Source organism: Saccopteryx bilineata, chromosome 2 (assembly GCF_036850765.1).
Source record: "Saccopteryx bilineata isolate mSacBil1 chromosome 2, mSacBil1_pri_phased_curated, whole genome shotgun sequence".
NCBI classification, from domain to species: Eukaryota; Metazoa; Chordata; class Mammalia; order Chiroptera; family Emballonuridae; genus Saccopteryx; species Saccopteryx bilineata.
In genome coordinates, this window is record NC_089491.1 from 221,583,666 (window position 1) to 221,609,147 (window position 25,482).

The window sequence follows — 25,482 nt, forward strand, 5'->3', positions numbered from 1 at the left end:
TAAGTGGGACTTCCGGGGCACCAGAACACTTGTCCCCTGTAAGCCAAGAGCCTTTTCTTTCTGTTGTTCCCTTTCTTTAAAAATTGGTGTCAATTTCTTTCAATCTGGGTTAAATTAATCCTAACACTTTGATCCAGAGGATTATTCCCCTCTACATGCAGTCAGCCTCCCAGCCTCCACCCCATGAATTCTCTTTTAGGATAAGAAAGCTCTGTAATTGAAAAGCAAATCCCTAGAGGAGCAGGGTGCTCCCCCAGCCAGAGCTGGATCAGATGCTCCAGCCCAGCATGCTTTTGGGAAAGCAAAGAGCAGAGCCCCCCTATCCCCACCCCCAATCCACACAGAGCCCTTCCCTCACCCCCCAACCCTCTGCCCAGCGCAGACCTTACCTGTTGTTTCGGGCTGCCAGCTCCTCCCTCATCTTCTTAATATCACTCTTGCATTTCTCAATCTCCACCACTTTTAGACCTTCCACTGGAGACAAAGAGAAACAAGGGGGTTACCATGGATACACAGGGAGGCTCTTGCAAGGCTGGTAAGTGGGGGCTGCCTGCCTGTGTCCCTGGGAAGAAAGCTGACTCAGTGCAGTGGTTTCCACTCCTGCCCCACTGCTAATACATTTGGGTCTCGTCTCCCCACACACCTCCCTCCCCAGTCAGCTCAGCTACAACTGACTGTGATATCGTGGGCCTGTTCCATGGCCAAGTGTGGGCTGTCACTTTCATCTGTGGGTTTCCATAGGACGGAAGTCCTTCCTTCCCACTCTCAGAATCTTGACTTTTCGTGTACCCACGTCTAGCTTTCTCTCTCCATAGCCCTAAAGCATGAGCTGAGGACCCTGACAAAGAAGTTTCTTATCCAAAAGAGAAGAAAAGGGGGGTAATGTGGCTCCCTGGCAGTAAAATGTCATGAGGGCTCAATGAGCAAGACCATAGGTATCCCAGCAAGGATTACTATTTCATGAAGATTAAAACTCTGCAATGGAAGGTCCTCACTGGAAGCAGTTAATCAGAACTTAAAATGGCTGAGGAATTAACATGCCATGTTAACAAGGAGGAGCAGACCCTGGGCTGGATGGCATCCCTGGAATTGCATGGCAGAGGTGTGTCTGAAAAGCCTGGACGGAGTTTTCATCAAAGAATAAGCTGGGGGTTGGGCCTCCAAGCCTGTGTTCAATTTCCAGACATTCACTTTGCGGGGCTGCTCAGGAGCTGGAAATGCTGCCGGGAGGCAGGCTGCTTTGGAAAGGCTTTTTAGATTAGATTGGCAAGAAACAGAAAAGATTGGCTTTGTTACTTTGTAATCATACCTCAATTTTTATGCAAAAAGACATGAACCACGCTGCTACTCTATTCCCCTTTTCATCAAGTGTGGCTCTGAATATGGCTAAAAATAAAACACTGATTTAGAAGGAAAACAAAGTGACTTCAGCAGTTCCTCCTACCCCCAAGGAAGCACTTTAGCCCTAGAGCTGGAATCACAGGCTCTCAAGCAGGTTTTCTAAACATTCCCAGGGGCAGGGGCCAAGTGAGAGCAAGGCAATGTGAAAACATTGCTTCTTTCTGCTTAAAGTGACCAGAATCTGGAGGATCTGATACTCAAATCTGGTCCTGGTGCCTTGCTTCTGTGCCACACCTGGGACACTGTCCCTCCTCTACCAGGACATGGGACCACAGCCTGGGGCTATAAATGCAAGTGGTTCAAACCAGTGAGGTGACTGCCTTGGCGGCCTATGCCGGACATGTTGCCACAGAGCAAACGTAGGGAACTTGGCGTTGGGTATGTCTCTGTTCACTCACTAAGCACACAACCTCCCTTTGGAGTGGGATTGTTCTTAGCTCTTCTGCACCACAGACCTGGTTAGGAAGTCAATGAAAGCCACGGGTCCTCTTGCAAGAAAAGACACAACACACACCTTTCCTGGTTTGCGTTTGGACAGGGGGGGCGCTGTGGGTGGCACTTCCAGACCTTGGACCACACTGTAGGATGATCACCCCGCAGAGGAGAGAACCACAATGGAGCTGTGTCTGTGGGTGCACCAGGAGGACACTGACGTCAGCAAATGGTAGATTCAATGTCAGTGGCAAGAAGGGCCTTGGTCTTACTGACACAGAGAGGGCAGAAAACTCCAGGAAGTGAATAGATTTGGAGAAGAGACCTGGCATGGGGGTGTAGACTTTGATCCGGGACATGAACGGATATGGAAAAGAAATGAGGCTGGCCGTGTAGAGCCTGGGGGCAGCTGCGCCCTGCCAGTCAAGGTCCATGTTTATATTATATTTCAAACATTATTTTATAAAATAATGTGGTGATTGTAGAAAAAAATTTTATAAAAAGTGTGGTGATTGTAGAAAACGGGACATACAGAACATCTCAAAAAGTATTTTAAAATTTATTTATGATCTTACTGGGCAAAACACAGCCCATTTAATAATATACATATTGACATGTATCTTTCTAAGAATTTCTCCCCACCGCCCTGACTCATGTATTCTAATTAGCTATCTGTCTATCTACTCTTACTTTTAAAACTACAAGATTGGGGTCATGCTATTTGTTCTGCTTTCTCATTTTCTTTTTCCCATTATCAGTAAGTCAAGGGTACTCCAGGTGTTAGCAGCTGCCTCCCAGCCCATGGCGTTTGGTGGGTGCGTGATGTTTGACTAGAGTGGATGTTGATCAGATTCCCTGGACATTTGTTGGGGATGATGTTAAAATTAAGCCTTGTGGGCCACACAGTATAGTATCACTACTTTGAATTCCACAGATCCAGCATTTAAGAGCCTAGTTGCCAAGGAAATTAATAGTGAGTAACCAGATAGCAAAAGTCGTGCATTAATCAATGCAAGAGAAAAACAACTAGTCATGGGATTAAAGAGCGGAACAGGGGGGGAGTGGGCTGAGATGCTTCCACAGCTCCTGACTGGCCAGACACTGCTGATCAGGCTCTTGCCTCCCAGTCCTTTCCCAGATACCAGGCTGTCCTTGGAGGATTGCACAGCCTATCTCCTGGACCCAATCCAGCCTTGCTTGTCCCCTGCCCAGCGGAGAGAGAAGGCCCACCAGAGGAGCTGGGCTTCCCCCCTGAAGAGTCCTGTATAGACTCGTGTGAGACTTGAGTTGAGACTCTATGTCAGTTTCATACATGTGGCCCCACTCATCCATTAAACTCAAACCTTAAACAGAGGTGAGCACAGACCAGAAACCCAAACTAAAGCAGAGGCACCCCAGCCTCTTCCAGCACTGGAGGCTGCACTTCTTTCTCCCCCATCAGGCCCAGGCAGGCTGGCAGGATGAGTATACCTGGAAACCCGGCTGTCCTCATGCGGACTTTAAAGGTGGTTCCCTGGGCAAGTCAGAGGCTGCCATCGTGGTGGGGGAACCTTTAAGGATGTTTCTAAGAGAAATGCTGGCTTTCGGGACAGGAACTCAGCAGGCAGGAGAAGCAGAACAGGCCACGGAGGCGGCTCTGTTCTACGCTGGTCTCCATTGGCCTCACTGGGCTCGGAGAAGAGGCCCCTGGGGGCGGCAAAGCCCTCCTTCAGCTGCAGGGCTAGTGAAAGCTGTTTAAAGCCACGTGAGCCATGTTTCAACATTTCCTCCAAAGACTTTTACTAAAGAATTCACATAAAGCACATTTCCCAAGTGATGAGAAAAGCAAGATCTGGTTTTGACTTTGAGTCTCTTGGACTGTTGGCACGATCTGCATGGCCCATGGTTAGATTTTGGTCCAGGCCCTGGGCACAGGGCTGCCCTGTGCACATCTGCAGGGACCCCGGCACAGAGGCCCGTGTCCAGCAAACAAGGAAGGAAGTGAAGTCCCTGTGATGAACCAGGAAGCAAGGTGAGGACATGAGTGTCCTCTGTTTACAAAATATTCTCTAAGCTAAGTAGGACCCCAGACTCCTTGAAAAAGGCAAACATTTTACAGAGACAGAGAGAGTCAGAGAGAGGGACAGACAGGAAGGGAGAGAGATGAGAAACATAAATTCCTCGTTGCAACTCCTTAGGTGTTCATTGATTGCTTTCTCATATGTGCCTTGACTGTGGGACCACAGCAGACCGAGTAAGCCCTTGCTCAAGCCAGCGACCTTAGGCTCAAGCTGGTGAGCCTTGCTGAAACCAGATGAGCCCGTGCTCAAGCTGGTGACCTTGGGGTCTCGAACCTGGGTCCTCCATGTCCCAGTCCGACACTCTATCCACTGCATCACTGCTTGGTCAGGCGAGAAGAAAACCTTTTTAACATGAATTAAGGCCATGGAGAAATTTACATGTGATTCAGGAGATTTATATGTTGAGAAGGTGGGAGAAAAAGCAGAAAATTCCATTTAAAACAAGTCAAACAATGTAATGTGGCCTATACAAGGCCCATGCTAGCTGGATGCCTCTTCGAACTTGAGAGGCAGTACAGCTAACAAGGGCTCTTACATACCAGATGAAGTGTGTGTGTTTATATGTGTATGTATGTGGGGGTGTGCAAGAATATGTGCCTGTGTGTTTACATGTGTGTGCATGTGGGGGTGTATATGCATATGAGTGCATGTGCCAGTGTCTCTCTGTGTGTTTAGATGTTCATATGTGTGTGAGAGAGTCTATATCTGGCTTGGGCCCAGTGGAGCTGGAACAGGCATGTTACGGGCAGTCATCTCAGGCCAGCGGCCCAGGCCAGCATGCTCTGTGCAGGGGCAGGAGTGATCTTCTGAGTAGCTTTGGGCAAAGGATGACCTTTTCCCCAAGTGATCTGCATGAAGGTCTAGCTATAGAACCCTCCCTTCAAAAGGACTCCTTTTTCCCCTTCTGGGCTATCTGCCATGGCCCAGTCAGCCACATCCTTGGGGTAAGGCCCTGCTTTCCTGGGAGGCTCCATGGAACTCATATCCTCTGGGGCTTAGCACAGACGAGACAACCCTGCCACCTCTGGGCTAGTGTGCAGGCTCTTGGAGCCCGGGAGGTGGCAGCCAGAAGCACGAGAAGACCAGCCCAAAGGCAGGTGGAATTCAAGGAGGTTGACAGCCCTTCGGAATTGGTGGCTATCTCCTGGGGGTGTGAACCTTCAGGCCATGTGCCTGATGAGAGGTGGGCAGCCAGGAGGAGGTGTGGAAGCCACTGGGTAGCAGAAGCAGAGGCTCCAAAGTGGGGCTGTAGGGGAGCTATGGCCAGCCTCACAGTTCCTAGACCATCCCCTCCTCCTCTCTACTCTTGAGAGAGGCCAGCTCCCTCCATCTCATTCCCTCATCCTGGGTCTTGGTGCTAGAAACAGCAGTAATTTCCACCTACAAGGCGAGCCTGAGTTCAGAGAAGTGGTGCCTCCTCTAGGTAATCATGTGAATTTGCAGGATTTCTGTGGTTTACCCAATGGCCCTGCAGGGAGATGCCTTCCTGCAGATGAATAAGCCAGTCCTGGAGAATTCAGGGGCTCAGACAGGCCAGGGGAGAAGGTCCTATAGGCTGTGCCCTTTAATGGTCCTTAATTTATGTGACATTTGAAGGCAAAATAAAAACTCTCCTTGGCCTGATCATTATCTCCACGGCCAGATGTTGGAAGCCACCCAAATTGATGTTAACATAGCAGCTCTCTGTAGAAGTTTTAAAAATTCCTTCATGGCCTTTTCAACTTGTCTGTTTTCAAGTAACAGTGGGGTTTGGAGCTGGCTTCTTTGTGGTGCATGGGAGATGGGCAGAGGGCAGGGGGAATCGGATGGAGCTGGAGGAGAGAAGGCAAAGCGGGTAATACCTGCTGCTCCTGGACATTTGCATGCCTGGTGGTGACTGTGACTTTCCCTTCTGTAGACGGGGACTTAGCAGCAAATGTTTTTCATTTCCCGTTCTTTGGCTGAATCCTTTCCCACGTCTGGAGAGCTCCCTGCTCTGTGGGGCTTGGTGAGCTCACTTCCCATTTCAGAACGTGGAAATGCCAACCGCCACTCTAGTGACTTGTACTGTGTCCTCCTGCCAAAGATGTGCTCACACCCTAAATCCCAAAACCTGTGAATGGGCCCTTATTTAGAAAAAGGTTCTTGGCAGATTTGTCAAGATAAGATCATCCTGGATTCAGATGGTTCCTATTGTAAATCCAAAGACAGGTGTCTTTATAAGAGACAAGCAGAAGGGACTTCAGACACAGAGACGCAGGGAAGAGAGGCCCTACAGAAAGAGTTTAGAGTGATTTGGCCATAAGCCAAGGTAGCTGGCAGCCACTAGAAGCTAGATGAGGCCTGGAACAGAACCTCCAGAAAAAACCAACCCTGAAGACTCCCTGATTTGGACTTCTGGCCCCCAGAACTATTGGGGAATCCATTGCTGTTGTTTTAAGCCTCCCAGTTTGTGGTACTTTGTCATGACAGCCCCAGAACACTAATGCACTTTCTCTGGCTTCTCTTTCAGGTAGGTTGTGGGCACACAGTCCCCCTCTGTCCTGATTTAGAGTCTGTAGACCAGGGGTCCCCAAACTACAGCCCCCTGAGGCCATTTATCCAGCCCCCGCTGCACTTCCGGAAGGGGCACCTCTTTCACTGGTGGTCAGTGAGAGGAGCAAAGCACAGTGTCACTCACGTACAGTACTACTTCTGGTGACGTGGGATGCACAGGTCAGGGCTCTGGAAGCGCGTCATATCACTTGTTACAGCTAGCAGTGACAAATATGGAACCGGACATTGACCATCTCATTAGCCAAAAGCAGGCCCATAGTTCCCATTGAAATACTGGTCAGTTTGTTGATTAAATTTACTTGTTCTTTATTTTAAATATTGTATTTTTCCCGTTTTGCTTTTTTTTACTTTAAAATAAGATATGTGCAGTGTGCATAGGGGTTTGTTCATAGTTTTTTTATAGTCCGGCCCTCCAACGGTCTGAGGGGCAGTGAACTGGCCCCCTGTGTAAAAAGTTTGGGGACCCCTGCTATAGATAGTACATGGAGAAGCAGCCTGACATCTATAGCAGGGGCCATGGGGGCCGTGGGTGGCTGAGAACAGAGTGTGGTGCTGGGGTAGGCCTCATACACAGGGGCTCAGATCCAGCATCTCAGCATTCCCACAGGGTCAGCTCTGCTGGGATTTGGGGCATCCTTCCTGCTGCATAGCCCAACCCTGTTCTTGGGCCCTCCTGGTGACCATGAGAACTCCCCAAAATCCTTTTGAAAAAAAACCCTTTTCTGTTCAAAGCAGCCACAACCAGTGTTGGTGGCTGGTTGGTGGCTGCAGCTGCAAGGCCCGGCTGCCTGCAGCCTGCTTCCTAACCTAACTTCCCAGGCCTCCTTGTGGGGGACCCCAGCTAGGAGTGGAGGAAAGAGACATATCACTGAAGGACAAGCAACAGGCAGCTAGAGCAGCCCTGCCTGGACCCTGGTGCTGGTCCCAGGTTTATTTACTTTTCTTATTTGCTGAGTGAACTTGAGCAAATCACTTATATGTGGCTTCTCCATCATCAATGGAGAAAATAAAACTGTTTTGAAGTTTGAATGGCAAAAAATATTTAGAAAATGTCAATGCACTTTGTAAAGTGTGACTGTGACATGTTACAGGTTACTTAGATGAACTGGTTTTTGCACTATCCTGAATTTCTTTTCTTGAAAAACACCCCAAGCAATTCATACAAGATAATGAGAAGTGACATTCAGCCAAGTCTTATGAATATGAATCAGCCGCACAGTGTCTGATGCCGCCACAACCCTAATGGCCTCAGGTCTGAATTTTGTTTGGTTCTCCCCGAAGTTAATAAATACAGTGCCTTAAACTGTTACCCTTTGCCCTGACATTGACAAAGAGCCTTCTGTGTTGGGAGTTGGATAGGGAGTCGTGAGATTCGAGTACAGCTCCTTATTTATGGATTAAGACACAGAGGATATGTGACTTGAGGCTGTTTTCCTTCCAGAATTTTAGCTGTTTGGTCACTGAATCAAGACTTGAATTGACTCTCCTTGCGTACTAGCAGGTTTTCTGCTTTCTTTTATGGTGACAAGGAACGGAGAGGTAATGATAGTAGATATATTCCTCCAGAACTGGCAACCAGAGAGAGTGTGTGGGCGTGTCCTCAGTCTTGTAAAAAGAGACACAAGATAATCCTGTGAAGCTCCTCTCCAGAGAAGTCTAAATGAAGGGCTTCCTGTTTTCATGCTGTTCTATTCTGCATGGAAGGAGTGCTTTGTTTATAAGTTGTTACTGTAACATGTAACAGGCTACCCTGTACTTGTTACTTTTGTTTTAAAAATTAGTTTGATTTTATAGAGAGGAAGGGGGAGAGAGAGAAAGAAACATTGATTCATTGCTCCACCTGTTCATGCACTCATTGTTTGATTCCTGCATGCGTCCCAATTGGGGATCAAACCCACAACCCTGGTGCATAGGGACAACGCTCTAACCAACTGAGCTAGGGCTGTACTTTCTACTTTTAAAATGCTTGGATTAGTCACTGGACAAGCCTTTGTTAACATTAATTTTTAAGCATCAGAAAGAATAGACATCACAATTTCCTTGACCTCTCCCCACTGGTTTACGAGGTTAATTTAAATAAGAGGTTAAAAGACAGATAAGTGAAAAGGAAACAAAAGCCCCACTCACATTCCACTCGTTTCTCTAGCACTGCCAAGTGATTTGCAACTTCAGCTTTGAGTTCGTTGATTTTAAATGCTCTAGACATGAAAAAAAAAAAGAGAAGACAAGACATAAGACTCTTGGCGTTAAAATGGGTTATCAAACAGCTGTTGAACACTGCCAGGGGGGAGGCGTGCAGGTACACAGGTGAAGGGTGGGCACAAAGATACTAGGAGTTGCTTTTAAGGGACTTGTTGTGCTGTTTGAGGGTAGAGGGGAGGAAAGAGAGACACCCTCAGACTATCTGGAGGGTATATTCCCCAGGTGGGAACACACAGCAGTACCATGCTGGTGGGGATGTTCCCTTCCTATACCTGGGAGTGAGCACATGCTCTGGGAAGGGGGTGCTCTGCTTTCAGCTGGGATGGATGGCCTCACCCTGCTCCTTTCCCCCGGGCACAGACAACCTTCAGGGGACCTGGTGTGTCCCTTCCAGGCTCCAACCCAGTCAGTCAAACAGTTCTTGGGCTTTAAGAAACTACCACCCATATGCCCTTTTCCGTTTGCATTCCCCTGGGGCAGTGGGAGGCCATCATGAAATAACTGAGAAACGGCAAGTCAGCAAGTCGTGAGTCTACCACTGGCGGGATAACCCAGAATGAGAAGGACCCATGTCTATGCAGAATCTCCATGAGAAAACCTATTTTAAAAACATTGTTCATTCTTGTAGGCTGAACTTCAAGTCTCAGAAGAACCAGTCGAGAAAATTCTTGCCAACCTGAGCTCTCATTCTCAAAGTGCCCATCTCACACGGTCTTTGCTATAAGGCGCATGCTTCCTGGATCCCACCCAACTGGCTTAGTTGTAGAAATCACAGAAGAATTGAACTTGGAAGGCAGCTCCTCCAGGTAAGTGTCTGCTGGCTGAGACAGCCTCAGGAAAGGCCACAGACACCATTAAAAGAACAAGCATACATCTTTGGAGATTACGGATTTAAAGAGTCTGTACCTTGAGAACTGTTCTGCAGCCTGGGTCAGCACGCTCTGGATTAACTCTTCTTTTTCTACAGACCAAAAAAGAAAGACAGATGGACAAAGGATAGGGTCTGTGTACCAGCATGGCCCGAACTGCTGGCATGAGGAGGAGCTGCCTGCCTTACTTGGACAGAAGCTCTGGCACCCTGCCAGCACCCCAAGACTTCTCCTGTCTACCTCCAAATGCTCTTTCCTTCTTGGACTGCTCTGGGCCACAAACCTGTCTTTTAATGGCCTCTTAGCAGAGTGGCCAGGGCTGTGACCCTCCCATCGTCGGCACCAGCTATCAAATGCAGGCAGGACTGAGTCTCAAATAGGGGATGTTTTCACTTGGTGCCCTGATTCATTTTATGAGGGCAATTACTATGACAAAGCAAGCTCAAGGCATATTTCCAGTGCAACACACGGTGTTCTTGTGGAGGATCCTGAGAGCGGAAGCAGGAGAAAGTCTGTCCCTTTGTTACTTGGCCTGCAAAAGCAGGCTGGGTGATTGGTTTTACAAGGCTCAGGTCCCAAGCTGAATATAACCTGCTTGGTTTCCTGTTTCCTGACTGGCCCAATGCCAGATACTTCACCGGAAGTTGTAGATGCTCACAGACCTGTCTTTTCTAGCAAGTCTATGCTCCTGGGAAGGAGTGATCGTTCCTTGGCTCCAGCTCGCCATCAGTTCATGTCCTAAATCACTGACAGCCTACATGAAGCTTAGTCCCGAATTCATTGTGTTGACTCTATGCCTAACTTTTCACTAAAAACAAAAGAAACCTGTCCAAACAAACAAACAAATCCTAATAATCCAATTGGGCAAGGGGGCTCAAAAGTTAATAATGTTCATACGCTCTGATGTAGTGTCTCCATTTCTGTTTCTAGGAAATCATCATGTATGTGCACAGAGATATCCATCAGTGTTATTTCACATAACGAAAAATGTGGCAACCTGTATATCCATCGACTGGACTGGACATTAAGTAAATGATGACATAGCTGTACTGTGTAATCATATTCTGCTATTAGAAATAACATCTTGGAAAATATTCAAGTCTATTTTTTTTTTTTTTGAGAGAGAGAAACAGGAAGGGAGAGAGATGAGAAGCATTAACTTATAGTTATGGCACCTTAGTTGTTCATTGACTGCTTCTCATTCACACCTATCGCTAAAACAACAACAAAATATTGTAGAACAGTGTGATCCTATTTTTGAAGACATTGGGAGGATACATTCTAAAACAATAATAATGGCTATAGTTTGGTTATTAGATTACACACAAATTTTATTTCTTATTTTTATATCTTATTTCTATATCATATATTTCTATAATAAATTTTTTAATTTTATTAAAAAACTAAAAAATCAATCAAATTGAACTCTGGATAAAAGGGTGTACCAGATGACTCAAGGCTCCCTATGGCTTAAGTATTCTATGACTTGAGAAGAAAAATTACATTTTGTTGTATCTGTTCAGACTCTAAAAGTAAACATGTCAGCTAGAAAACTTTCATAGAGCCATCTGTGGAGCTGCTGGCTGATCCAAGCCCCTAGGCTTCTGAGATACTCACACCTAACCAGGGAAGAAAATTGGTGAGTCCAATGATGAGAACCACCCATGAGAAGGCTTCACAAGCCTCCTTGATGAATCAGCAGGATTTCAGATCACTTATTCTAAAATCTTTGGCAGAAGTAATACATCACATAATCTTCCAGAGTTAATGATCTCAAAGTCTTGAGATAAATTTAGAAGGTCATCAAACAATCGACATTTATAGACTACTCCACCTAACAATAGTGGATCACACACATACACTTTTCAGGTGCCTACAAAGCATGTGCCAAGATAGACCACATCCTGGACCGTAAAGAAAACTTCAATTAATTTAAAAGAACTGAAACCATATAAAGTATGTTCTTTGACCATAAGAAATCAAACTAGAAATCAATGACCGAAATGATAGCAGGAAAACCTTCAAGCACTTGAAAAAGAAACAGTACATATCTAAGAAATCCATGGATCAAAGAGGAAGTCTAGGGAAATTTAAAAGGGCATTAAGCCAAATGAAAATGAAAACCCAACACATCAAAATTAAGCCACAAGATATACTTAAAGCAGTGCCAAGAGGGACATGGACAGCACCAAAAACTTACATTAAAAGAGAGGAAAAATCTCCACTCAATAATCTAAAAGCCCCGGAAAAAGAGGAGCAAAATAAATCTACAACAATAGCAGAAGGAAGAAAAGTAATAACAAAGAGCAGAAATCAATGAAATAGAAAACGGAAATGCAATGTAGAAAATCAATGAAAGGAAGAGCTGATTATTTAAAAATACCAACAAACTGACAAATCTCTAGGAAGACTGACAGAGGGACACAGAGAGAAGACATAGATCACCAAAATCAGAATGAAAACCAGAAGGTCACTACAGACCCTCCAGACATCAGAAGGGAACATTACGGACAGCTTTATGTACATACATTTGACATTTAAGATGAAAATGAACCAGTTCCTGGAAAAGCAGGAACCACCACACTCACCCAAAATAGACTGTTCACAGGTAATGTGAAAAGTCTATAACTATTAATGAAATTAAATTTAGAATTTAAAAACTCTTCCACAAGAAATTTCCAGGTACAGATGGTTTCACTAGAGAATTGTATCAAACTTCTGAAGAAGAAGTAACACAGATCTTAACAATTTTTTTCCAGAAAACAAGATTCATTTCATGAAACTAGTATGAATTTGATAACCAAATCCAGACAAAGGTAACTAAAAAGATAACTACAGACCAATATCCTTCATGAGTACTGATGTAAAAGTCCTTAAAAATATTAGCAAATAGGGCCCTGGCCGGTTGGCTCAGTGGTAGAGCGTCGGCCTGGCATGCAAAGATCCCGGGTTCGATTCCCGGCCAGGGCACACAGGAGAGGCGCCCATCTGCCTCTCCACCCCTCCCCCTCTCCTTCCTCTCTGTCTCTCTCTTCCCCTCCCGCAGCTAGGGCTCCATTGGAGCAAAGATGGCCCGGGCGCTGGGGATGGCTCCTTGGCCTCTGCCCCAGGGGCTAGAGTGGCTCTGGTTGCAGAGCATCGCCACCCGGCGTGCCGGGTGGATCCCGGTCGGGTGCATACGGGAGTCTGTCTGACTGTCTCTCCCCGTTTCCAGCTTCAGAAAAATACAAAAAAAAAAAAAATTAGCAAATAGGCTTCAGCAATATATAAAAATAATTATCCATAGAGACCAAGTAAGGTTTATTTCAGGGAGAGAAGGCCGGATCAATATTCAAAAATCTATCAACGTCATCGACTATATTAACAGGCTAAAGAAGAAAAAAAATATGGTTCTATCAACTAATTCATAAAAAGCACCTGAAGAAATTCAATACCTGTTCATGATAAAGCCCTTAGAAAAAAACAGGAAAAGAGGGGAACTCCTTCAAGCTGATAAAGAGAACCGACAAAAAACCTCCAGTGAGCATTGATGGTGAAACTGACTATTTCTTGCCCGGGACTGTGACAAAGGTAAGAACTGCAACAAGTTCATACAACTATCAATTTATTCTTGCCCAAGGACGTGCTCTTGAGATCCTCATTCCGCGCTGTGCTGGCAGGGCCAGCCAGTGCAGCAAGGCAAGAAAAAGAAGTAAAAGGCATGCAGATCAGACAGGAAGAGATTCACTTGTCCCTGTTTGCTGATGACATAACTGTCTACACAGAAAATGCCTAAGGGATCTGCCAAAAAAGCCTCTGAGGATGAATGAGTTCAGTAAGGTGACAGGACAGAAGATGAACATATACAATCGGTTGTATTTACCTATATTAGCAATGACCATACAGGCACTAACCTTAAACTGCAATACCATTTATGAACACTTAAAAAACAACAACTTAGGTGCAAATTTAACTAAGCATATGCAGAAGATGGGTGCCTAAAAGCACAAAATTCCCATGAAAGAAATCAGAGGGGCTATAAATAAATGAGGAGATCTACCTGGAAGCTTCAACATAGTAAAGGTGTCAATTCTCTGCAAGTTGATAGACAAGTTTAACACAATTTCTATCAAAACCCCAGCAGGATTTCTTTTTTGTAGAAATAGACAAGTTTTCCCAACATTTATATGGAAATAAAAAGGAAGTAGAATAGCTAAAACAATTTTGAAAAAGAAGATAAAACGGGAGAAATTGCCAACCTATTTTTAAGACCTATAATACAGCTACAGTAATTGTGTGATATTAGGAAAGATACTCAGGGATAGACACAAAGATCAGCGGAGCAGGACCAAGGACCCAGGATCATACCCACAAATTTGCACAACTGATTTTTTTTTTTTTTGTATTTTTCTGAAGCTGGAAACGGGGAGAGACAGTCAGACTCCCGCATGCGCCTGACCGGGATCCACCCGGCACGCCCACCAGGGGCGACGCTCTGCCCACCAGGGAGCGATGCTCTGCCCCTCCGGGGCATCACTCTGCTGCGACCAGAGCCACTCTAGCGCCTGGGGCAGAGGCCAAGGAGCCATCCCCAGCGCCCGGGCCATCTTTGCTCCAATGGAGCCTTGGCTGCGGGAGGGGAAGAGAGAGACAGAGAGGAAGGAGGGGGGGGGTGTGGAGAAGCAAATGGGCGCTTTTCCTATGTGCCCTGGCCGGGAATCGAACCCGGGTTCCCCGCATGCCAGGCCGACGCTCTACCGCTGAGCCAACCGGCCAGGGCCTGCACAACTGATTTTGACCATTGTGCAAAAGCAGTTCATTGGAAGGGAGAGTCTTTTCAATAGCTGGTGCTGAAGCAATGGAATATTCACAGGCAGAAAAGCAAGCCTCCACCTAAATCTCACATTTTATATAAAAATTAATGCTAAATGAACCACAAGTGTAAAATATAAAACTGAAACACTTTTAGAAAAAAACGGGAGAAAAGCCTTCAAGATCTTGGGTGATGCAGGGAATTCTTAGACTTGACACAAAAACCACAGTCCATAAAAACAAAAATTGGAAAACTGTACTGCATCAAAATGAAAACTTGTGTTCTGAGGAAGACTGTGTTCAGAGGATGAGGAAACAAATACTGGTCTTGGAGAAAATATTTGAAAATTACACATCCAAAAAAGACTTGAATGTAGAATATGAAGACAATAGTCCTAATTCAACAGTAAAAACCAAAACAACTCAATGTGAAATGGGCAAGAAACACCAGTATACATTCTACTGAAGAGCATATACAGATGGAGAATAAGGTCATGAAAAGATACTGAGCGTCTTTAACCATTAGGAAATGCAAATCAAAACCACAGAGAGATTCACTGCACATTTATCAAAAAAGGCTTACATAAAAAATAGTAACCACCCCGAATGCTGGTTGAGATGTGGAGAAACGGGATCACACACATTGCCTGTGGGGATGGAAAATGGTACAGCCACTCTGGGAAATGGTTTGTCAGCTTCTTAAAAGTCCTAAAGATGCGCCTGACCAGGCAGTGGTGCAGTGGATAGAGTGTTGGACTGGATGTGGAGGACCCAGGTTTGAGACCCCGAGGTCACCAGCTTGAGCGCGGGCTCATCTGGTTTGAGCAAAAGCTCACCAGCTTGGACCCAAGGTTGCTGGCTCAAGCAAAGGGTTACTAGGTTTGTTGAAGGCCCATGGTCAAGGCACATATGAGAAAGAAATCAATGAACAACTAAGGTGTTGCAACAAAAAACTGATGATTGATGCTTCTCATCTCTCTCCGTTCCTGTCTGTCTGTCTCCATCTATCCCTCTCTCTGACACTCTCTCTGTCTCTGTAAAAAAAATTAAAAAAATAAAAAAGTCCTAAATATACAACTACCATATGACTTAGCAACTGCACCCCGGAGCAGAGACATGAAGATTTATATTTACACAAAGACCTGTATGTGATGTTCTGAGCTTTGTAATGGTCCAAACTAGGGAAAACCCATAGGCCTTTCAGTGGGTGAATAAACAAACTGTAGTCTACCTGGAACACAGCTGAGCAGTAAAAAGGGCTGGCCTATCGATACACACAACCTCAATGAATTTCCAGAGAATGGTGCTGAGTGAAGAAAGCCAATCTCAAAGTCATTTATTGAATGGCTGCATTTATAGAACATTCTTGAAATGACAAAATGATAGAAATTGAGAACAAATTAGGGATTGCCAGGGGGGATGAGGAGCTGATGGGGAATGGAAGGGATCTAGGTGTGGCTGCAAGAGAGCAGTGTGTGGGACCCTTGTGGGAGGGAGCATTCTGTATCTGGACTGTACAAGCATCAACAGCCTGACTGGGACATCTCCCTGCAGCTAGCAAAGACATTAACATTGTGGGATAGTGGGTAAAAGCTGCATGCTGTGTATTTTTCTTACAACTGTGTGTGCATATCTTTATTTTAAAATAAAAAGTTTAATAAAACATTTTATAGAGAGAATGGAGGAAAGAAGTTAAGGAGATATTTTCCTTTGGACTTTTGAGGTGGGATCCTTTGAGCATTACAGGATTTTAATGCTTAAATTTCATTTCCAAGTAATAATATTGCTTTTTGTCACTTCATCTCATACCTTCTCTCCTTATGGCACAGGCTAAAGGGCAGACATTCATATTCTGGTGCAGGTAAGACCTACACCTCAGCTGGTGTGTCCCCCCATGCCAACATCTCAGCTGTTTGCAGAAAGGGTCCGGGTTGTGTGCTCACACTGATTGGAGATGTGAGGGCTTCTCTTTAGACGATGCACGGTCTGCATTCTTTTGCACCAGGAAAGGAGCAAAAATGTCTCTGAGCACAAGGGACCCCCCACCCCCCACACATCCATACACAGAGTCCCAATCAGGAAATGGAGGCCTTCCCTCCCACCCCGCTCATCGCAATTCCGGCAGTGGCCACTGTTTCCTCCCAGTGGATTCCAGGACTTACAAACAAACTGTGATTTAATGTGTGTAGAGTATGCCAAACAAGGACTGTGATGAGTGCTGTTTGTATTAGCTGCTGTTGTTAATATTAAATCACTAAATGTTGCTGTCAGCTACAGCTCTTATTATATCATTAAGGGTTGCTGAGAGCCACAGGTGTTATTACATCACTAAGCGTTACTGATAGCTCTTTCTTGCCTTCCCCGGGTGAGTTCCCATTCCCTGGGGATGACAGGCTGAGTCCCGGAGCACCACCTCCAGGTTGAGAAATGACAGCACCCTGCTGCAGTGTCTGGAATGTGCCCTTCAGCCCCCCCCCCCCCCCCCCGTACCTCTGGAACCCTCGGAGTAGGTTTCAATAGCAAAGGTTAGTCATTCCCAACCACTGTGGTCAAACTATGTCCTATCAGAAAAATCCTGACATTATATAGGACCCCCCTCCCCATGCTGCATGGCATATATGTAATTTTAAAAATTAATTTTGCTTTGAGAATTTCTTAATAGCTTTAAGAATAGCCAGCAAAAGCCAGGGGTGCCGGCAATTCAGGGTTGGACGTAATTGGGTCTGTGGGGTCCATCTGGACCTGGAAGTTTTTGGGAAACTGGGAGAATGGAAATGAGATTCTGAGAGATGGGACATCAGCATGGACTAATGCAGAGCCACACAGCTGGAGGCCAAGGGAGGGCCACTCACATGTTCTCCAGAGGAAACTGCTCCTGGAAACAGCTAGCATATTATCCAGACATGTCCCCAAGTCTGGGCATAGAGCAGACTGCAAGGGCACTGCTGCAAGCTCACTATGAAGGACTGGTAGGCACCGATGGCTTCATGAAGGCTAAATATTCAGACCACCAAACAACAGAAGTTTGAATGGGCTCATTGTCAGCTTCTTCAAGTCTGGGCTGCTGTTCGCCTGCTTACACCTGGACTGGCCTAAATTAGCTTGTCTGGCTGGCCTCTTAGGTGACAGGCACCGATAGGCACATGCTGGGGCTGGTAGAGTGTCTCACACATTAGAGTTTAGTTTAATTTCATTCCAGGCTAATCGTGCAAACTGGCAGAGGCTGGGCCCAGTTTTTAGGATGCTGCCGAATCAGCCCAGCTTCAGGCCATGCGTCTGCACAGTCACCTCAGGACCTGACCCCCAGAACAGAACCAAGGGGACTGGAGCCACCTAACCCCTGGAGATGACTGCGGAGTTGCTCTTGGGGTTCTTGAGGTTCATGGGCAGGATGGGCCCCTTCCCTGTGGTATTTACTCACCTGTTCTCATGAGTGCCCAGGGCAGAGTCTACTGGAGTCCTGCACTTCCCGAAGCCTGGAGGCTGAGGCCCAGACTCCGCCTTGGGCTGCTGCAGACAGTTCAAGAAACCCGGCTCTGCCTCTCCCACCCCTTCCAGGAATTGTTTACTTGTTTCAGAGAATACCGTCTCCCCAGCACAGAATGACATGAAAATCTGCTTTAAATGATCCACAGAACAGCACAACCTATAATTCCTGGTCTAAAGATTAGTTTAACATGACGCACTAATTCAGCTGGCCAGCCCGCTAACTGGCATATCGCTTCATCCTGTGCTGCATAGAACAATCAATGACCACCATTCTTTCATCCTCCAAACACCTGAGCTGGCGGGGATGCCTACGTTTCTCTCCCTGGGCAAATGAACGCAAACCTGGCCCAATCTGCTGGCCATCAACCTGCACAGAGGAAAGCGCACAGATGTCAGCACGGGCATTTGAACCCCAGTTTTGACCTTTAAGGATGGGATGAACAACACCCATGGGCATATGTGAGGCACCCTGGAATTTACCATTGGTCCCATCCCTCTTGATATGTAGGCAATGGTGGCTCACACACTGTTGTGTTTTGATGCTGTTAATATGATGAAATGAGCCATCAGTCTCATATGAAGCGATGGAGTGAGCTGTTGAGCATCCTCCAAGAAGTAACTACGTTAACAGATACTCGCCCAAAGCATGAAAAACAAAACACTGCTCTCCCTTCAGGAAGGGTGTTTTACTTTGCATGACGGAAAATAACTCACACCGCTTGGCCCCAAAGAGAGAGGCTCCCGAGGCCCTGATCGGGGTGTGTGTGTGTGTGTGTGTGTGTGTGTGTGCATTTATTTCTGTTCTTTCCAAGGCTCTGCCTAGGGAGGGCTTGGAGGGGGGCTCCCTGTTTGCCCCTCTCTGCTCCTTCATGAGGTGTCACCACCCTCTTCCAGGAGAGCAAGAAGGGCCAAACTCACCTGTTCCATTCTTGCTCTCCCGGCTCCTCCAGCCGGTCGAGGATGTCCTGGCCCAGGGCACAGTCATCGGCAATTCACTGTTTATGAATGTCATAAAATAGATGTGTAGAATGAAGACGTTTCCTTTATAACCCAGGAGCACAATAAAGTTATATGGTTAACAGTGACCTCGCCTCGCTTCTTAAAGGCACAGGATCCCTTTCTATGATCTGTCCTACTGAGAAATCATTCATGTTTATCAGCAGCCAAATGGACAGATGTTCCTGATGATTGGTGTGACTTTGACTAGATGCTGTCAGCCATTCCTATGTGACAAAGGAAGCAAAGTAGAAGAAGGACCCTGATGAGCACATCTGCGATTTTGGAGGGTGTTTTGCACCTGTCTAGGCTGCTCCTCAGGGGATGAAATTGAATGGAGTTTTCCCCTTTCAGTTTTGGAGAGTAAAACTTTGATTTCAGATGTTTGGGTATAATTCTCCCCATGTCCTCTCCTTCTCAGGCTTAGTCTGCAAGCAGAAAAATGTCTGAAAGGGGAGTAGTCTCTGGGACAGCTGGCAATGCAATTTTCCTTTATTGTTTTGCAGATTGTGACAACCATACAATCTTTATTGGGCTTTTATTACGTTCCAGGTACTGTTCTAAGTGGTTTGTATGCGTTGATCATTTAATTCTCCTAATAATCCAAAGTGGCTGTGTGATCTAGAGACAAGGCCAAGTCACAACATGGCCAAGTCATGTTCCCATTTAGGGCTGCAAAGATGTGCAGCCCTGGCTGGGTAGCTCAGTTTGTTAGTGTCATCCTGACATGCCAAAGTTGCAGGTTCCATCCCCGGTCAGGGCACATACAAGAATCAACCAATAGATGCATAAATAAATGGAACAACAGATTGATATTTTTTTCTCTCTTTCCCTTCCCTCTCTAAAAATTAATTAAAAAAGAAAAGATGGGGCAGCAGCACAATTACCCTGGGGAAAGGTCTGCACATACTCCTCCTCCCTCTGAACAAGCCCCGCTATCGTGTGATGAAGGCAATTTTGAGGGAGAAGGACGGGGTATGACATTCTCTTGAGAATGCCCTCAGATGAGTTTGCATTTGAGGACAAGCAGCTGACTGCACATGCTGGCAGGACTTTGTCCATTCTGTGATAACCAGTGTATATCACTGTGACAAGACATCCGTGGGAAAGTTTAATTATTGTGAAGTCAAAGAGGGTCAATTCTGGTTCACCACGTCTGGGCTTTGACAGTACATCCAGTGACCCCACAAGACTAGATTCAAGAAAAATTCTGGTCAGGGTAAACTCTGATCCAATAAACAAATCGATTATGGTACTAATGACAAGACTTTTGCTAAAATCTATTAAAGACTGAGCCTTTTTTGCAGAGCAAAGGTCTTACTCCATCTGTGGACTTTAATGTGTTACACATAATTGTAGAGGCTCTAGCAAGATAAATGAAAAACAAACAAACAAAAAACAAAACAAACCCTAAATGACAAAGACATTGAAATTAGCAGATTGAGCCTCTAATGCCACAATTTAGTCCAAGGACTAAAAAAAAAAAGATGCTAGTAAACAGTAAACAAGTGGGGAATCTCAAGAGAGAAATCTATGAATAACAGTCAAATAATAAATTAGAATTTAAAAATATATCTGAAATAAAAATATTCATTATGGGGCTTAGAGCTGTTTGGCATCAGCAGAAGAGTCAGGGAAATTGAGGACAAATCAATAAAAACTATCCAATCTAGACAGTAGAAAGAAAAAAGATGAAAAAAAAATAACAAAGCTAATCAGTTAAAGGACCTTACCAAAATTTCTAACACATCTGTTAGAGTCTCAGGAGAGGTGAGATAGAATGGTGCATAAAATATATTTGAAGAAATAATAGCTGAAAATTTTGTGAATTTGGTGAAAACCCAAATTCATGGACCATAGAAGCTCAGTCAATACCAAGCAGAATAAACAAAAAGAAAACTAGGGCCACAAATGTCAGGGTCAAACTGCTGAAACCAATCATAAAGGAAAAACATCTTGAAAGCAGTCAGAGGAAAAGGACACATTCCCTGCTAGGAGATAATGATAAAATAAAAGCTGACTTCTCATCAGAAATCATGCAAGACAGAAAAAAACAAAAACAAAACAAAAAAAACGAGTCAATACCTTTAAATATCTTTGAAAAGACAAAACGGTGAATGCAGAATTTTATACCCTGAAAAATTATCTTTCAAAAGGAAGGCAAAATAGACATGCTCAGAGAAGCAAAAGCTAAGTAATTAGTCATCAGCAGTTGTGCAGACAAAAAATGTTAAAATAGAAAAGAAATTCTCCAGGCTGAAGGGGTATAACACCAGTTAGAAGTTGGGATCTACAGGAAGAAATAAAAGTACCAAGAAATGGAAAGCTTGTATTAACTATAAAAAATTATCTTGAAGTTTGTTTTCATAATTTCTTTAAAAGACAACTGGCTGTTTAAAACAAAAATCATAATATTGTATTATGGTGCTTAGAATGTCTGTAGATGGTCAGTTTGAACTTCCTTTCAGTTTGAGCTGCTCTACCAGAAACCATAGACTGGTTTATGAACAACAGACAATTATTTCTCAGTTCTAGATGCTGGAAATCCAAGAGCAAAGTGCCTGCAGATTCAGTGTCTGGTGAGGACCCACTTCTTGATTCATAGATGCTGTCTTTTCACCGTGTCCTCATATGATGACGGGCGAAGGCGTTCTCTGGGGTCTCCTTTATTAGGGCACTAATCCCATTCATGAGGGTAGAACCCTTCAAATCCTACCTTCTGAAGCCCAGCCTCAATACCATTGCACTGGGGATTAGGATTTCAACAGATGAATTTGGGAGGACAACAAACATTCAGTCTATAGCATATATGTAAAAATGTATGGGAGAAATAGCTCAAAGGTTGTGGGGAGGGGGCTCAGTAAAATTATACTGCTGTAAAGTCTTTACTTTTAATGTGAACTGGTACAAAATTAATTATGATTTAAAAACAGGCAAAAGATCTTAAAGGACACTTCAATAAAGGAAGATACACAGATGGCAAGTAAGTGTATGAAAAGATGCTTAACATCCTGTCATTAGAGAAATGAAAATTTGCCTGACCTGTGGTGGCGCAGTGGATAAAGCATCAACCTGGAAATGCTGAGGTCGCCGGTTCAAAACCCTGGGCTTGCCTGGTCAAGGCACATATGGGAGTTGATGCTTCCAGCTCCTCCCCCCTTCTCTCTCTCTGTTTCTCTCTCTCCCTCTCTCTCTCCTCTCCAAAAATGAATAAATAAAATTTAAAAAAAAAATAAAAAAAAATAGAGAAATGAAAATTTAAAAAACAATGAGACACCACTGCATACCTGTTAGAATGGTGAAAATCCCAAACAGTGACAACACCAAACACTGATGAGGATGTGGAGCAACAATGAACTCTCCTTCACTGCTGGTGGGAATGCAAAATGGTGCCGCCACTTTGGAAGACAGTGTGGCAGTTTCTTACAAAACTAATTATATTCCAACCATACTATCCAGCAGTTTTGTTCCTTGGTATTTACCCAAAGAAGCTGAAAATGTACCTCTACACATAAACCTGCACAAAGATGTTTATAGCAGCTTTATTCATCACTGCCAAAACTTTGAAGCAATAAGATGTCCTTCAGTAGGTGAACAGAGAAACTGCTCCATCCAGACAATGGAATATTATTCAACACTAAAAGGGAAGGAGTTATGAAGCCATGAAAAGGAATTAAGGAAACTTAAATATGTACTACTAAGTGAATCAAGTCAATATATACTGTATAATTCCAATATATGACATGCTGGAAAAGGCAAAATTATAGAGACAGTGAAAAGATCAGTGTTGTCAGGAATTTGTGGGGGGAGGGATGAACGGGTAGAACACAGGATTTTTAGGGCAGTGAAACTACTCTGTATGATATTATGGTGGCGGATATGGATAGATGTCATTATGCAGAACATACTATTCAAAGTGTGACCTCTAATGTAAACTACGGACTTTGGTTGATAATGATGTGTCAATGTTGGCTCATTGATTATAACAAATGTATACTAAGTGGACTTCCCCTGAGGCTGGGATGACAGAATGTCTGCTTCCTTCCATTTAACTGTTTTGGAGGTTCAACTAGTTCAGCAAGATTAATAAAAGAAAAAAAAAAGATTAGGATGCAAGAAGTAAAACTGCCTTTATTATCAGAAGATATGATGACATCTATGGAAAATCCTGGAATCTATAAAATAAATACCAAAACTAACAAATGAATGTCAGAAGAAACTATGCCAGCACACAAAAATCTGTTGTGTTTTTATAAACTAGTAGCAAACAAATGGGAAATTAAATTAAGATCACATTTACCATAAGACCAGAAGACAGAAAATGCTGAGGAATATATTTAACAGAAGATAGGCAGGACCTTCATCCTGAAAGCTATAGAGCTTAGCTGAGTGGAGGGATGTACCATGTTCACGGACTGGAATACTTCATAGTGTTAAGATGTTATTGTTAAAAAAAAAATGATGTTATTGTTCCAAAATTAAGTAAATTAAATATATGCAATTCCAGTAAAAAGTTATTTTAGCATTAAGAATTAAGTTATCAATTTATTCTAAAATTTGTAGGAAAAAGGAAAGAACCCACGTAACCAAAGCAACTGAAAATGAAGCACAAAGGTGGAAGACTACCTGATTTCAAGCTCTAGTAATTAAGCCAGTTTGGTACTGGTGACAGATAGTTCAGTGAAACAGAAGAGAGTCCACAAAGATCCCCTTCCATAGAGAAACAAATAATGTTCAATAAAGGTGCCAAAGTGATTCAGTGGGAAAGTACAGTTTTGTTTTTTTTTAACAAGTGGAGCTGTTAACAAGTGGATAACTATGCAGAAAAGAAGGCTGTCAACCCCTTCCTCACAGCACATACAAAAGTAATTTAAAATGGATCATAGATTACAGTATAACGCTATGACTCTAAATCTCCTAAAAATTGATCTTAATGACCTTGGGGTAGAAAAAGGGCTCTTGAAGAAGGCAATACAAAATGGAAAATACAAAACATAAAAAAGAAACTTGTTAAATTAGACTTCATCATATCAAAAATTCTGTCAAAAGTCCTCATTAAGAAAATGAAAAAGGCATGTCACAAACTGGGAAACAACATTTGCCAAACATATATGTGACCAATGAAATATATCCAAAATATACAGAATTTTCTATAAACCAATGGTAAAAAAAAAATACAAGCTAGTTTAAACAATGAACAAAATACTTAGAACAGACACTTCCCCAAATGGGATATCAAAGTAACCATTAAAATATGTTGAACAATAATTGTCACATTAAAAACATAATAAACTATGCTTTTATGTCGACTTGAACATCTCAAATTAAAATCACTGAACACGCCTGGTGCTGGGCTAGCTGTGGGACACCTGGATCACCCACACACTGCTGGCAGTAGTGTGGGATGGTACAGCCACTCATCAGGAAGACAGTTCTTGTCACAGGAACCAGCAACATCCCTCCTATGTGTCACCCAAGATAATTGACATGACCACAAGAAGACTCATGGAATGCTTACAGCAGCTTAGCCCCAAACTGGAAATTACCCAAATGTCCATCACCAAGAGAGTTAGAGAATGAGCTGTGGATACTCACGAAATGGAATGCTACTCAGCAACAAGGAAGTGAGGAACTAGAGGCATGAATCTTAAGAACCTGACTCTGAGTGCAAGATCCTACTCATGCAGGAGCATATACCATTCAATTCCTTCTTGTGAAACTTGAGAAGAGGGAGAAGGAACCTGTGTTAACAGAAGTCAGGACAGTGATCTGTGATGGTGTATGTGGGCTGACTTTAAAAGAAGCACAGGGAGGCCACTGAGCAGTGGTAGAGCGTCAGCCTGGTGTGTAGAAATCCCGGGTTAGATATCCAGCCAGGGCACACAGGAGAGGTGCCCATTTGCTTCCCTACCCTTCTCCCTCTCCTTTCTCTCTCTCTCTCTCTCTTCCCCTCCAGCAGCCAAGGCTCCATTGGAACAAAGTTGGCCCAGGGGTTGAGGATGGCTCCATGGTCTTCACCTCAGGTGCTAGAATGGTTCCAGTTGCAATGGAGCAACTCCCCAGATGGGCAGAGCATCGCCCCCTGGTGGGCTTGCTGGGTGGATCCCGGTTGGGTGCATGCAGGAATCTGTCTCTCTGCCTTCCCGCTTCTCACTTCAGAAAAATACAAAAAAAGAAAAGAGGCACAGGGAACTTTCCCGGGGTGATGGAAATGTCTTTTGTCTTGATTGGGGTGTGGTTACATGCATGTGTACTATTATCAGAATCCATTGCAGGTCTGTGTGTCTCACCGTACAGTTATGTAGGACAAGGATGTGTATGGGTTTTGCTTGGTCCCTGTAAATGCCTAGAGATAAGGGGACTGCTTTGCTTGCTTGCGTCCTTCAGGTGCTTGCAGTAACATTCAAATGTCATTGTTTTTATTACACTAGGTTCTAGAATCATGACAAGTGGATTCTGGTGTTATTGTTGGCCACTCACACTTATGACTGTGAGGGTGTTCTAAGTGATGCTGTCTTTGTTGGCTAAGCCACCCCAAAGGGAGCATGAACACACAACTCCACAAAGCTATAGAAGATGGAAGTAGAGTAAGCACCCAGGCATCACCGGAGGGCAGTTAGTTTTCATTTTATACACTGCACTATTTTTGTTTTAAAAATAATGCAAGTCAGGATGGCTAAGACTATGATTATAAAGCTGTTTGCAAT

The 25,482-nt window shown here is 44.2% G+C and overlaps 1 protein-coding gene across 9 annotated transcripts in view; it reads right to left on the bottom strand.

Moving 5' to 3' along the window:
* Positions 1 to 25,482, bottom strand: part of PDE9A (phosphodiesterase 9A) — a 103,784-nt gene that overhangs the window by 26,730 nt on the left and 51,572 nt on the right. For 3 of the 9 annotated variants that reach the window (XM_066259294.1, XM_066259293.1, XM_066259296.1), the window contains 4 exons: positions 22,063 to 22,173; positions 9,537 to 9,591; positions 8,556 to 8,626; positions 390 to 474 (listed from right to left, as the gene is read on the bottom strand). In XM_066259294.1, the coding sequence (XP_066115391.1) occupies positions 390 to 474; positions 8,556 to 8,626; positions 9,537 to 9,591; positions 22,063 to 22,173 (322 nt within the window). Of the gene's footprint in view, positions 1 to 389; positions 475 to 8,555; positions 8,627 to 9,536; positions 9,592 to 9,782; positions 9,854 to 16,099; positions 16,284 to 17,711; positions 17,813 to 18,697; positions 18,781 to 22,062; positions 22,174 to 25,482 lie in introns of those variants that run through there. The other 6 variants (XM_066259298.1, XM_066259297.1, XM_066259299.1 and 3 more) reach the window with 6 other exon arrangements.